Consider the following 14,649-nt stretch of genomic DNA (forward strand, 5'->3'; position numbering starts at 1 on the left):
TTTCACAGAGCCAGCTGGAACCCATTGGGAGAGTGCAGGCCCTGGAGACCGCTTGCCCTTGGCACTGGATCCTGACTCCACCTTGTAGGTGATGCGTGACCATGAGCAAGTTCACCTTCCTCATCAGTGATGGGGGTGACAACTTCTCAGGCAAGGATGGCCTGAAATGACACAGCAAGGTGGCTCAAGCTGCTCCTGGATCTGCTGTGAACTTGTCAGCACCCTGGGCCCAGCGTTTGTCCTTGTACCCACGCCTGCAAAATGCTGCAGCTCTTATTCTGGGCCAGACCTTTCCCTCATGCTTGAGGCCACACCAGCATGTTCACGTATCTTTAATATGAACGGGACTCCTGGGGCTCCCACAAAGCACTGTGAAGGCCGTGCACTTTGTCCCATCTCTGCTGGCAGTCCCCAGGGACCTCCCCATCACCTGCCCCCAAGGCCTCCATCCACGTCGGCCTTGGGGATGGTGTCTTGGTCCCCCTTGGGCTTGGTCCGGAACTTCTGCCATGGGTGGGGGGTTTCCTCTGCTGGCATCACTTTCAGCCACTGCTTATAATAAGCTCGGAAGCCATCAATCTTCTCCAAGTAGGTGTTTTTCCCTTTGTACTGTAATTGGAAGAGTACGGGGTTTAGAGGAGCCATGATTAGGATCACTGCATGCTACCTACAGCTAATCCCAAACCATGGCAGCCGGCTCAGGCCTCAAGGAAGCTGTTCCTGCTTCCAGGTGGTTAAGGGGAAAGGGCAGAAAGGCTGTTCAATACCGAGTAGCTCACTGGCGAAAAAGTTGCTGTTCCATGGGCTAACAATCCTTCCCAAGTAGGTGCTGCTCTGCTCCTGTACCCAGGGGTAGGAGCCCTAGCCCACAAGCTAGAGTGGCGGGGTGCCCCCAAGCCTGCCTCCAGTCTGCTGAGCACCTCCTCCTTGCCACAGCCACTGCCTCTGACCATCCTCAGTGGTAGTGGTCTAGCGTGGTCTCCTTGGAGAGGTGGGAAGCAAAGGAGGAAACGATGCACCAGGCAGACAGCAAAAGGAAGCTGGTAGAGGAATACATAGGAAAAACAAAGTATCAGAGAGAGAGACTGCTACCACATGGTGATAAAAGGGTTGATTCGAAAGATTTAACAATTCTAAACTTGTATGTACCTAATATAGCCTGAAAGCATACAAAGCAAAAACTTGACAATCACAAATAGAAGTCAGTCTGCTGTCATAAGGGAGTGCGGATGTATGGTTTGAATTCAATAAGCTTTAGGACTGTGGTAGTCTGGTGACTGCTGACTGAACCTGAGAAGACCCCTAGTGGGCCCTACACTCTAGAGTGAAGACACAGTCCAGTAACTAGAAGATATTTGTAACATGGAACCAACAAAAGACTAGTATCCAGACTATATAAAGAACTCTGAGGAATCCATAAGACGAGACTAACAACCAACTCTTCAAACATGCCCGGCTCTGCCCTCCGCCTGACATACTCTCCACTGCCGTCTCGCTAATTCTTACTGAGCCTTCAAAATGGCGCGTGAGTGTCGCACCAGCCCACACATCCCTGACCCCGTGTCCCCATGGCTTAGTGTGTCCTTGCTGCCTTGTCTCCTTCCTCACTGGGATTGTGCTCCTCCAGGCCACGGCTACTGTGGAGCCAGTCAGCACAGGGTCTGACTCAGTAGACCTAAAAACTGAACCCTCGGAGCCAGATAGCCTCAGATTGGCAGGGAGAGAAGTGGCCATGACAGAACATTCCATCACTGCCCTACTGCCATCCACATTCACTCAACAAACCACAGTCCGTATTGGGCACCAGGCATTGACCAGACAGGGACCGGGGACCCAGGCAAGGAAGGCAGATGGTCTCCACCTCTAGGGGCTTATGGTTGTGTGAGGGCAAGAGTGACGCGTGAATTAGAGGCTGTGGAACACCGTGAAAAGGACTTGTGCTGTATGTTGACAGGAAGGGAGGCAGGCAGGGGGCATCTGAGAAAGCCGTTTAGGCTGAGACCTACAGGATGAGCAAGAGCCAGGTATGTGAGGAGCAGGGGGAGCCTGGTCAAGGCAGAGGGAACACAAAAACCCCAGGGCAGGAAAGCGGCTGGTGGTGTCTTCAGAAATGACGGAAGGCTGCTGGGACTGACAGTGAACAAAGGGAAGAGAGGCCTGAGATGAAAGAGCCACGTGGACAGGAACTCGCAGGCTGTGGTCTAAGGAGTCTGGGATTTCTCCTGAGGGAAGCCACTGACAGTTTAAAGAAAGGGAAGGCCAACCCTAGGGGCCAGAACCAGGGGTGGGGGTGGCGCTGGTTAAGGAGACAACGGGCACGTTAGAGCTTGGTGCACAGACCCGGTCAAAGGTGGGTGGGTACTGGGCGGCGAACTCCAGCTGGCGGATGACCACTTCATTCACCGGCACGCTGTTCCGCCTCATGTCCTTCAGGATGTCGATGAGATAGGTGTAGTCCAGCTTCTTGAGGGCGGCGTTGATGAGGGTGCTGTAGATGTGGGTGTTGGGGGTCATCTGGGATTTCTGAAACAGCACAGACACAATCAGCGAGATGACGGTGATTGCTGGGACAAAGCAGCCCGCTGTGGCATGTCCAGCCTGGGCCGTTACCCTGCCAGTCAGGTCTGCTCAGCTGACCAGCGACCAGGGACAAGAAGGGCAGAAGCTTGTAGCAACAATGGGCTGCAGTGCCCTCCAAAAGGAGAGCACGGGCGCCCCAGCTGTGTGCTTCCATCCCACCCTGCTGAGGACCCCGCCCTCCCAACCTGCAGAGCTTGGAGAGAAGGACGAGTGTTGCTCTCAGAGATCAATGGACTCAGGCAGAAGACCACCGCCTCAGCTCTCGGCTGTGATTTACTGCACCCCCCGTCCCCCAAGAATTCTGATACATCCCTGCTCCGGTAATACCCTCCATCCCTTCAGAGGGTTGGGGCTAAGACCTGTCCCCACCCCTCAATCTCACTCCACTGCCACCACCTTCAAGATGGTAATACCCCTTGCTTTCACTGGCCATTCCTGCAGCGGCTCACCAGGGTCTACTTTCTCCCAAATTGGGCCAATGACCATTCTACACTTGAAGTGAGAGCAGCCCCACTCTCCATGCCCCACCCCCCCACACACTGTTTACCTGTCTGGGTGCAGAGGCCTGTGGGGTTCAGCAGGCCCCCGCTTTCCCCCACCCAGCTTTCTTCCTGAGCACCCCCAGCACCACGGGTCTTGTCCAGGTGGGCCCACTCACCTTCATGTCTGCAAGCAGCTGCAGACCGTCCCGGGGCCTGCGGCACCCAATGGCCAGATTACAGAACGTCTGCAGGTTGGGGACAATTCCCCTCTTTGCCAGGACTGGCAGTAGTGCCTGTGGGGACAAACATGGCATCACAGTAAGCTGTGACCCACCAGCCCTGGTGACAGCCTTCTCTGGCACAGCCCATGCTGGACACTGGACACCCCAGGGGCACGGCTCTGCTCAGAGGCCTCCTGGCTCCCTCTGCTGACCACACTGGGCACTGGCCCCAGTCCGGCATTCAAGGGCCCCATGTCCCGTCCAGCCATCTCTCAGGGCCCAGCTGCCCGAGATTCGGCTGCTCTGCAAGTGCACCCTGCCTTCCAGCCTGCCTGCCTCCAGCATGCCCTCCCTTCTCCCTGAACACTCTTCACATTCCTGCCCCTCCCGGCTCCTCCGCTGGCCATCTAATCCTGCACTCGGGCCTTCACCGTCCATCGAGCAGCAGGGCCCCTGGGGGCTCACGGTCCCCCACTCCATGGTGGAAGACAATGCTGACAACAATGTGAGAAGCGCCAGCTGAGGGGGCCCCAGGCTAGGATGAGGAAGAGGACGCCTGCTCAGCCTGGCTGGCTCAGGGAGAGTCCCGGGGAGGGGCTCTATCACGTCTGGCTTGTCTGGAGAAGGGTGTGCTCTGCACTGTGGGCTGAAGGCAGAGGCTGTGTCTCTGTCACATGATGCTCATGAGTGCCCAGGTCAGCGCTTCTGGCAAAAAAGGCATCATATGGAAAAGTGTGAAACAAATGGACAAAATCCTGAGGGCCCATGTCCCCACCTGTGAAACAGGGAAGCTGCCTGGTGTGGTTACTAAAGAAACAAACAGATGTGAAGCTCTCAACACAGCGTGTGGCACCAGGTAAGTGCGATGGCACTGTCGGGGGGAGGTGGCTGAAGCATGGGACACTCAGGCATCATTATGAGCCACCCACCTCTTGAGCCACATGTCCCCACAGACCCCTGTAGCCATTGTGCCCCTCGTCAGTGTGAGGGTGTTTGGCATTGCCTCCCACCAATCTGTGAGCTCCTCGAGGTGGGCGGCTGGCTAGGTTCCCAGCTTTTCACTCCAGCGCAGGCCCAGAACAGGGGCTCCGGTCCGTCTGCCCACCGACAGCGGGACGGATGGCAGACCTGGCAGGGGAGCCAGGTCCTGCAGTCGGAGGGTCAGAGGAGGGAAGGGGAAAGAGGGGCCCCAGTCGAGGGCCCCATGCCTGCCTCTGTGCACCTCACCTTCGCCCCCTCCAGGTCGCCCAGCTTGCTCTTCTTCCTCATCAGCGTGTTGAAGAACGTCACATCAGCCTCCACCTGGTGCGTGTCCAGGATGGTCAGCAGCGAGGACTCCGCGGGGCTCCCGGGCTCCACCACCTCAGCCAGCAGCGTGAGGGTTTTGATGTCGGGCTGGAGCCCATGCTCCGCCATCTGGCCCAGGAAGCCCTCCAGGCCCCCCATCAAGGCCAGTCTGTCGGCTGGGGTGGCCACAGTCCCAAAGGAGACCACATTTGGGGAGACCGCCCCCAGGGTCAGGAGGTTGGCCTTCAGCCTCCAAGGAGGTGCCTCTGGGGTCACGGAGGCAAGGGCCACTGTGGGATCAGGCTCCATCTTGGTTTCCACCTCAGTCTGGACCTTGGCAGGGGCTCTAGCCTCCTGAGGCTCTGGAGGCCCCTCAAGAGCCTGAGAAGGTTCCAGAAACAGCTGCCTCTCCAGGGCCTCCACATGCAGCCTGGCTGACAGGCCGTCACCCGTCCTGGCCCGGGCTCTCCTCCTTGCCCGCCGCCCACTTGCTGGAGCCCGGAGCAGGACCATCTCCTCCCTGGGCCTCAGAAGCAGCGCTGAGGCCACCTCTGGGTCCCCCAGGCCGCAGTCCCGAGCTGCCCCTAACAGCAGGTTGTAGCCATGCCGGCTCGGCTGGAGCCCCAGACTCAGCATCTGCCTCCACACCTGCCGGGGAGAGATAAGCCTCAGCTCTGTGCTCCCTCTCAAGGAGTAGGTTCTGGGAGCCAGCAATCAGCCAGAAAACGCGAAGGGCGCGAGAAGGACCCGGAGGGTGTCTAACCCAACACCAGGCTCTGGGCAACCAGGAATCCTAAGGATCTGGGGACTCTGGGACACTTCACGGGGGTGCCAGTCCTTTCCTCTCTCTAGCTCACCCCAAAACCATTCTTGCAGTTCCATCCCTCTGCCCTCTCCCAGGACCCCTGCACCAGGCAACAGGCTTTGTCCTGGGTCTCTGCCCATCTTCTCTGTACTCCCCTGGGGAGTTCAGTGCGGGGGTCTGGCAGCTCTGTTTCCTCGAGAGATGAGATCATTTTCATCCCACAGTGTGGCGTCCATACACTCGGCGTGTGCTCCAGCACCAGGCTCTGCCTGGCTGAGTCCTGCTCCCCCGGAGCCCACTCCATGCTCTCAAAGAAGCGTGAGAAGGCTGCACGGGGCAGGGTGCACAGTAGGCACTCAGGAAGTGCAGCCGAATCCAAACCTTAAGTTGGCCTAGACTCTTCCAGAACCTAGCTTCTCTGGCTGTCCCTCCTTGGGGGAGTACAGGTGACCGACCCACTCTGATTATGTCTGGGTGGTTCTGACACCAAGACCGCGCCATTCCTAAGATGCCGCACAGGCTCACTGGTCTCGCTTGCTCCTCTGTCCGCGGGCTTGACGGGAGGCGACACTCAGTGGGGCTAAGAGCGTGACTTCCTGCCTTCATCAGGGACGAGTGTGCAGACGAGGCGGGGCGGGTCACCTGGCAAGAGGACTGCTGCCCACTGGACAGGGTCTCGAGGAGGGCAAGGGTCTTGGCAGCCACCTCCATGGGGCATGTTGACAGAACCGAGGATTAGCAGGGACACACAGATGCTACCCCATGGCAGCAGAGATTTGGGCTGCAGAGTCATACGGACCCTGGTTCAAATCCTAGCTCTGCCATTTAGTGGCTGTGGGACCTTAGACAGTTACTTACCCTCTCTGAGCCTCAGTTTCATCTGTAAAACGGGGCTAATGGTGCCTAGCTCGAGCAGTTTAATAAGTGCGTGACACAAACTGGCTGTTAGCACTACAGACCGTTTCTAACTAGAACAGATCTAGGCCGAGGAGTGGTAGGAACTAGATCTTGGCTGGTTTTCACTAAAAAGCAGCCAGAGGGTAGCCAGCAGCCCCTGCTTCCAGGGAGTCTGCAGAGGGGAGGCAACATTGGTCCAGGGCTGTCCCAGGTCACTGGGGCTCAAACTCCGTGTAGACCGGCCACCTGGGGATCTTGCTGAGATGCAGATCTGGACGCAGTAGACCTGGGCGGGGCTGAGACTCTGCACTGCTGACAAGCTCCCAGGTGACGCTGATGCCGCTGTTCTGCGGGCCCCACCCTAAGTTGGAGGGTTCTACGTGGGCTTCACGTCCTCCTCAGCTCTGAGAAGCTAGGAAAGCAGCGGTGGCACTTCTAATATCACCTCCCCGCTTGATAAGGGGGCCTCTCTGGGGGTCTGAGGTGGGATTAGAGCAGTGTGTCTCAACTCTGATGTCCTTGAGCATCTCTCAAGATGAAATGCAGGCTCCTGGGGGCCCCCTGTAGAGACGCTGAGTGGGGGGCTGTGGCGGATGGGTTGTGAGCACCCCGGTGGGCATGCTGTAGGCATTCAGGGACCATAAGCTCAGCGGATCTGGGCTGGCTGCCCAGAAGGCCACCCAGCAGAGTGGGAGAATGTGGGCCGGCTGCGCCCGCACTCAAAGGACAGCCAGGCCGCCTCCGTGGGCCTCCTTTCCCTTACACCCATAAAACAGGGAAGCACTGTGCTCTGGTAAGGCCAAAAAATCAAAAATATAAAAACACCCAGCACACGGCAGTAGCAGGTGCTCAAGAAATGCACACAGGCCCATGACTTCCACCTGACGCAGGCGCACGGGGAAGCGGGAGAGGCAGGAGGGCAGAGCCGGAGGGACAGACCTGCAGGGCGGACCGGAAGCCTGTCTTCTTGTCCTGGATGCAGCCCATGAGCAGGAAACTGAAGGTCTCCTCTGTGACCACATGCCCTTTGTGAACAATTTCCTGGGGGAGGGAATGAGGAGGTCCCACTGAGCACCTGCCACCGAGCCCTGGCCCAGCCCGACGGGCCTGACTCAGGGCCGACACTCTGGGGCAGGCCCTGGTCTGTGCCCATGGAGAGGTGGGGCCTGAATTTGGCTCTGCGGCTGGATCAGAACCAGCTCCGGAGCAGAGCTGTCCAACTGGTGCCTGCACTCCTCCCCCTCTCCCGCAGGCCTCTCTTCCTGGCTCTGCTATTATCACTTCTGCACAGCCCCTCTGCAAAGACCACCCCAGTGGCCCCTTTTAGGCGCTGTCCTCGAGGCTCTGGAATTGCACAGAGCTAGCTTTAAGCCCCGGCTCCACCACTGGCCAGCGTGGGGGTGGGCAGGCATCAAGCTACCTGGTCTCACTCTCCCCCTCCGTGGAGCGGGGTCACCCGCAGGACCCGCCTTAGAGGATCCCTGGAATGACCCCACGAGATGGCGTGCTGCCTGCCCAGGGCAGAACAGCTGCCATCCGCCTCTCACGGGCGTGTCTGGGTTGGCCATTGCCTTCTTGAGATGTCCCTTTCACCTCTCAGCACCTCGGCGTCTCCTCGAGCCTGTCTTCCTCTGCCCCTCTTGTCAGCTCCCAGCCCCACTGCTGCCACTCCCCTGCCTCCTCCTCTGTCACCAACTCTTGCACGTCACTGAGGCTTTAGTCCATGCTCTCCCTTCCTGGACAAGCACAGCTGTCTCTTAATTGGTCCCTCGCCCCGACCAGCCACAGTGACCTGCCTAAAGTACCAATCTGACACCTCTGGACAGCTCAGGCCAGAGGCCTATCAGCCACGCTGCCATCTTCTGGAAGCTTCAGGTACCTGCCTTGCACATGGCACCCTATGGAGGGATTTATCACTCACAAGGATGTCTCCAGGCTCGAGACCTCATGATCCTGCCTCTTCAGCAGGGCGCGCCAGCTCAAAGCAGCCAACCCAGGGACCGGCCAAAGGCTGCTGTGCACCATCTGGTGCCTGGCCAGCCCATCAGCCCCTCTCTCCTGGGATGGGGAGGGGAGACCTCACTACGTGCAGTGAGGAAAAGTGTCGGTCAGCAATGGCAGGAGCGAGACAGAAAGCAGCCCAGTCACGGTGGGCAGAACTTAAGAGAGGAGAGAGCGCCACACCTGTGGGGCCTGTGGGAAGAGCAGGAGGACAAGGCTGCCAGGGTGAGCTGACCCCCACACTGCCCTGGTTCTCCTGAGGCTTGGCTGAGGGAACCGAGAGCCTTGCCTGCTTCCCACAAGCCTTTGTTCAGGTGTTAACTCGCATCTGCCTCGCCTCCCTGCTACCTGAGAACCACCTGCTTGTGGTCCTTCCTGCTCAACTCCCTTCTGGTCTCCCTCTACGTGAACTGGGAGTAAAACCCTTCTTACAGGGTGGCTGGGGAGTAGAAGAGGCTGTAGGCCAAAGCCCTAACGCCGATGGGCCCCAGCTCAGCAGGCCCACACCTCCACTCGCCTGTTTCCTGCGAATCTGACACACTCACCGGCCAGACTCCACAGCCCCCTGGACACCAGGACTTCTGAGCCCTCTGCTCTTTCTAAGCAGGAGGCCCTCCCCTGGGAGCACCGACTCATCTTGAATGCTGTGAAGCCCACCCTCCTCCAGGGCACCCACACAGCGGGACACAGCACGCAGCAGCACACACAACTCACCCCATCATGGGGCTCGGGGCCTGTCCGACCGTCAGACCGAGGCCTCTGAGAGCAGAGTCTCAGGATTCATCTGTGAAGCCCAGGGCCCAGCATGGAGTTTGTCTCACTGGCCCCTGAGCCCTCCTGCGTGAGGGACACAGACAGCCGCAGCCTCACACTGACACACGGGACTGGCAAGAAGGAAGAGGCACCCCCACCTTGAACACATCGAGGCACATCCTGAGGTCAGCGCACATGGCAGCCATCTTCAGCAGGGCGTGGTAGGTTTTCAAGTTGAGCTGGAAGTTTCTGGCCTGGAGCTGCTGCCGTAGCTTCAGGGCGCTCTGCAGGGCGGAGTCCTTCCAGGGGGACTCAGCGCAGACATTGAACAGGGCTGTGTAGGTGGCATCTGAGGGCTCCAGGTCCCGCTTTTTCATCTGTGGAGAAACAGAGGTGGCTCCAGGATCAGCTGGACGCACAGGTGACAATCACCTTGAGAGGAAGCTACAGAGGACTCCGTCGCCACATTACACACACCTGAGAGAGGGGTCTGTGCTAAGGCAGAGCTGAGTGACATGTCATAGCTCGGCTCTCCAAACCCCCGACTCAGCCTGAGGGACTCTGAAAACTGAGCCGGCACTCTAGACACACCGGACAAGAAATGACCCTCCCCCCGGCGCTTGTCAGCCCATCCTGAGCCTGAGGTGCTTTGCAGCGGGGTCCTCCCAACGTTCCCACCCCTGGCTGACCAGGGCGCCCCAACTGCTAAGGGGCCATGGGATGGGTCTGGTCTGGGAAAGGCTGGGAGGGGGCAAGCGAACCCCAGCTCTGGTGTTTACTAACTGAGGGGTCATGCAAGTTAGCTCGTCATGGGAAAAATCAGATGATACTGTCACCTTGAAAGGCTGTTGCAAAGGTTGGGTAGGAGAGTGGCCCCCGGACCAGCAGCAGCCAGGAGCGAGTTACTGCGGCACCTCTCAGGGCCCCCCCGCCCTGCTGGGTCATAAACCCTGGGGGAGGGTCGACACTGTGCTGATCACGCTCTTATCAGGGTCACTGAACACACTCCCTGGTAAAGGCCAAGCGCCCGCTGTTTCCTAGAGAAGGGCCAGCTGCCTGAGGGCAGGTGTCGGAAGAGTATAAAGAGCAGTTAGAATGAGGCCATTTGGGTCTCGAATCCCAACTCCAGCACTCTGGGGTAGGTTAACCTTGGACACGGCCTTCATGTCTCCGGGCCTCAGTTTCCTTAACTGAAAATGAAGAGGGGTGAGGATGGGGGTGAGAGAGAAGGAACATGGACAAACTGGGGGTGGCAGTGGAAAGGGAAGGGGAGAGGTAGGGCCTGCCATGGTCCAGGCCGGTGCTAAAGGACGTTTCACACCATCTCATGTATTTATCCACGGTCACCTGCATTTCACAGATGGTGAAACTGAGGCCGGAGAGGTTCAGTCATCTGCCCAGGGTAATGCACTAGCAGGTGAGGATCTGCACCCAGTTTTTTTTCTCTGTTTATTTTTTTGGTGAGGAAGATTGGCCCTGAGATAACATCTGTTACCAATCTTCCTCTTTTTTTTGTATGTGGGACACTGCCACAGCATGGCTTAATGAGCAGTGTGTACGTCTGTGGCCAGGATCCAAATCTGCAAACCCTGGGGCAAACTCTGACCTCTGAAGCCGAATGCACAGACTTAACCACTCCACCTCTGGGCCAGCCCTGCATTCAGCTCTTTTTTGTCCCAAAGCCCACGTTCTTTGGAGCCTCGCCCCTGCCACTCCTGCGCCCCACACTCACGTCATTGTAGAGCTTGAAGGCCTTCTTCAGGTAGCCAGCCCGCCCGCAGCCCCCGATCAGCACTGTGTAGTTGCACTCAAGGGGCTGGAGTCGCTCTTCCTTCAGCATCTGTCTCTCAAATAGGTCCAGGGCCTCAGCCAGCTGTGTCGGGGAGGAACAAGGGTGGGGCTCAGGGTGGCCCCAGAGACCCTCAGCAGAGGGAGGGAGACTGAGGCTGAGGGACCCTCCCTGGGGCCCAGACCAGGCCTGCCCAGGAGTCAAGCACCTACCCTGGGCCTCTGCCACCAGCCTCTTGGTCCCTGTGCTCTGCAGCAAGGGAGCTTCATGGTGACCAGGAAGGAAAGCCCACTGGACTGCCAGCACCTATGGGAGCTCTTGGCCCCACTGCAATGACTGCCTCCCCTCCAGCAGGACAGTGAACTCCTTGAGGGCGGGGCCAGTCCTTGCATATCTGTGGGCTTAGAGTGGAGCCAGGGCCTGGCACTCAGGAAGTCCTCAGAAAATGCTAATTCCGCGGATCCCAGGATCTGCCCGTCCTTGCTTCCTCGGTGACCCCGTCTGCAGTGCCAGCCCCCTCCGTCTGAGCTGACAGGAGTCTGGGTTCTGGTCACTTGGTGGGGACGCTCAGAGTCACTGTGCTGCACAACTGCAGGGGGCCATTGACAGGGACAGCCTCCTGAGATGGCACAGGATGGCAGCCCTGGGTGACTAGCTTTCTCTGACTGCAAACTCCCTTGGCCCACAGTTGTCTCTGTCCCATCCCAACTCCTACACCATCCCCTTTAAATCCTCAGTTCACTCCTTTACCACTTAATTATTTTTTTCATCCATTCATTCAACCAGTAATCATTGAGTCCTACTATGCACCCGGCAAGGTCTATTTGCTGGGGATACAGCTGTGAACAAGACGGAGCTCCCTCAGGGAGTGTATCTTCTAGTGTAGAAAGACAGATGCCAAATGAAATAACTGAGAAAAATACACAGTAAGTCAACGGCAATAGGTGCTATGAAAAAAATACAGCAAAAAGTGCCAGAAGATGGGTGTGGGAGATTCAGTTTTAGACATGAGAGCCAAGCAGGGCCTCACCCAGAAGGTGACAGGTGAGCAAAGATCCAAAGGAGGCCAGGGAAGGAGCTACGTGGCTATCTGAGGGAATAGCCAGTGCAAAGGCCCTGAGGCAGGAGTGTGCCTGGGAGTTGGAGGAACAGAGAGGAGGCAGGGGTGGCTGCAGCAGAGTAAGTGAGCGAGGGGGAGATGAGGGCAGAGAGATAAGGGGGGTGGAGGGCACATCGTGCAGGCTTCATAAGCCACTGTGAGACCTTTGGCTTCTCTTTGTTTATTTCTCAACTTTTCATTATGGAAAATTTCAAATATACACGAAAGTAGAGAGAACAGTTTAACTACAATGATTATTAATGTTCAGCCAATCTTGTTTCATCTATACCCTGCACTCTCCTCCAACCTGAATTTTTTAAAACAAATTCCAGACATTCTATCATTGCATTCACAAAGTCTTCACCACGTACCTCTAAGAGACTGTTAAACAGAAACGGAGTGTCGTTATCAATATCTAAGAAAGTGAACATCACTAGTGTCAGTGAATACAATGGGAGTTCTGGAGAGAGCAGTAACACCGTCTGCTCTCTGCTTTAACAGGACGGCACCGTGCTGCCAGCCAACATCTGGGCAAGCGGAGGAGAGAGCCCCGGGGAGCCCAGTGCCAAGTGTCACAGCAGCTGAGGCGGACGAGGAGAAGGCTGGGCCTGGGCATTCAGGGGTGGGGTCATGAGAAGTATTAGGACTGGTGATGCTGTGAAGCCAGAAGTGGTGAGAGAAAGAGAAGAGCGGGGGCGAGCTGAAGGCATTCGGCCTGGGCGGATGGCACAACGCCAGTGCTCTGCAGCGAGATGAAGAAAGTGTAGGGTAAACAAGGTTGGGGAAAAAAAATTTCGGTGGATGTGGGTAAGTGTAAGACAGATGGCGAGGAGGAAGCTAGATACACAAATTGGGAGACCACGGGAAGGCCGGGCTGGAGATACAAGTGCCAGAACTGCATCGAGGAGGGGGGCACTGAAAGCCAGGATGCTGGCGGGTCACCTGGCACAGCACCCAGGGTGAGTGACGCCAGAGGAAAGAAGAGCCCGGAGCATCCCAAGATTTGGAGATTGGGAACGCGGGGCCCCTCACAGACCACCGAACCAAGGGGAAGGACGAGCCAGGGGCAGCAGAATCACCTTTCCTTCCTTGATCAGGCGTTTGCACTGAAAGAAGTACCAGTAAGGAGTGTTTCTCCGGCCCCGCCATGGTTTTGGCTCCGGCTCCCTTTCCTCGTCTTCTTCAACACTCTGTTCCCTGAGCCGCAGGTTGTACAACTGGGCTGTCGATTTGCGGAACATTCTCCGGGAGGAGTATTTGTCGGAGAGGGTCCCAAAGCTTTCCTCCTCCTCTTCCTCCTGGGTGGCCGTAGGGCTGGGCTGGCTGGGGTCTGAGCTGAGGCTGCCCGTCTTCTTCTGGCTCCCCTGGCCGAGGGGCAGCTGAGAGAGGGAGCTGCAGAAGGCTGCTGGCGCTGGCCGAGGCAGCCCCATGGCCCTCAGCCACGCAGGCCCCTCCCTGCCTCCTGCCCACCTGGCTCTGAGAGGGTCAAGACGTTGCAGGAAGGACGGTCCCACCGGGCGGGGCCGAGAGAAGAGCAGGGCGAGTCGCATGAGGTCCATCTCTGGCTTTCCCCTCCAGGGCCTGGCAGAGGTCAGAAAAATAATAAAGTCAACTGGGGGTCGCAGTCACAAAAGGCAGAAAGAAGACAGACAAGTGGTTACAAGCCCGGGGCCTGAGGCTAGAAAGCCTAGGGTCAGACTTCAGCCTTGCCAAACAACCATCCATGAGTCCCTGGGCACTCGCTGCTCTGGCCTCAGTCTCCTCGCCTGTAAACTGGGGTTAACTGCAACGTCGCCCACAAGCACTGCGGCAATGACTGAATGAGGTCTCAGATATACCGTGTGCAGCACAGCGCTGGCCCAGGATGCAGCCGACAGACAGAAACTATTCTCAAGCCACGATCTACAAGATAGGTCACTAAACTCAGAGCGGAGTTTGAGTCCTGGCCAGAGCTGTGTGACTGGGCCCACTGCTCGATCTCCCTGTGCCTCACTCAAATATGATATGGAAATAAGTATCAAAATGTTCTAAAAACAAACTTACGCTATATTAGTATACACGCTTCTTTTTCAAGGCATTAAATAACAAGACCCCATGGTGTCCAAGCAGTCATGCATGTAAATGACAGCTTGGGGCGGCTGCAGATACTGTCTCCAACTATCCGTTCACACTCGCCCCCACCTGACATCACGACTTAGCTTCGGGCACTGCTAACGCGACTCCGCCAGGGCGATGCTCCATTTCGCACAGAGAAAAGAAAGGTGTCATTTTCTTCCTACTCAAGTTCATTAACCTGCCCACGCTGGTAACCCCTGAATTAGAGGCACGCTGTCGCTGTCCTCCCTCGGGGACCCGCCCCACCGCCGACGCTCCCGGGACCCCTGTCCACACTGGCCTTCAGAGCCTCGGTTTCCTCGCCAGACGCCCCGGCTCCGACCCGGCGGCGACACTCGCTGCCCTTCTGGCCTGTCCCTGCCCGGGTTCGGGGCTCCCGCGAGGGTCAAACAGGAGCTCACGCCAAGGGTCTGGCCCAGGGAACGTGGTCCCGCCTCGGCCCCCACGCCACCTTCCACGCCTCCCCGCGTCACGCCAAGCGCCCCCGACTCGGGCGCCAGCCGCGCCGCCCCTCGCCGCGCGCCCCTGAGACCTCGCGCAGGCGCAGTCCGCGTCACGACTTCTCGGCGCGCGTGGTTTCAGGTTACCCACGGCGGCGAGGAGAGGCGGGCGTTCGGCTG

At 57.9% G+C, this 14,649-nt stretch overlaps 1 protein-coding gene across 1 annotated transcript; it reads right to left on the reverse strand.

Moving 5' to 3' along the window:
* Positions 1-133: 133 nt before the first annotated feature.
* On the reverse strand, positions 134-14,552 carry PTCD1 (pentatricopeptide repeat domain 1). The gene is made up of 9 exons (XM_046665909.1): positions 14,310-14,552; positions 12,994-13,495; positions 10,759-10,899; positions 9,185-9,403; positions 7,212-7,313; positions 4,511-5,218; positions 3,239-3,355; positions 2,341-2,523; positions 134-609 (listed from the first exon to the last, which is right to left on the reverse strand). The coding sequence occupies exons 2-9, from the start codon at positions 13,471-13,473 to the stop codon at positions 427-429; spliced, it is 2,133 nt and encodes a 710-aa protein (XP_046521865.1). The 5' UTR covers positions 13,474-13,495; positions 14,310-14,552; the 3' UTR covers positions 134-426.
* Positions 14,553-14,649: the final 97 nt, after the last annotated feature.

Source organism: Equus quagga, chromosome 7 (assembly GCF_021613505.1).
Source record: "Equus quagga isolate Etosha38 chromosome 7, UCLA_HA_Equagga_1.0, whole genome shotgun sequence".
Taxonomy (NCBI): Eukaryota; Metazoa; Chordata; class Mammalia; order Perissodactyla; family Equidae; genus Equus; species Equus quagga.

Excerpts from the sequence above, each read along its gene's own strand:
- PTCD1 (XM_046665909.1), bottom strand. The coding sequence starts at position 13,473 with ATGGACCTCATGCGACTCGCCCTGCTCTTCTCTCGGCCCCGCCCGGTG. Across the intron at positions 7,314-9,184 it reads TGTGCCTCGATGTGTTCAAG|GAAATTGTTCACAAAGGGCA; the intron begins GTGGGGGTGCCT and ends TCCCTCCCCCAG. Across the intron at positions 2,524-3,238 it reads AGCTGCTTGCAGACATGAAG|AAATCCCAGATGACCCCCAA; the intron begins GTGAGTGGGCCC and ends GTGCTGTTTCAG.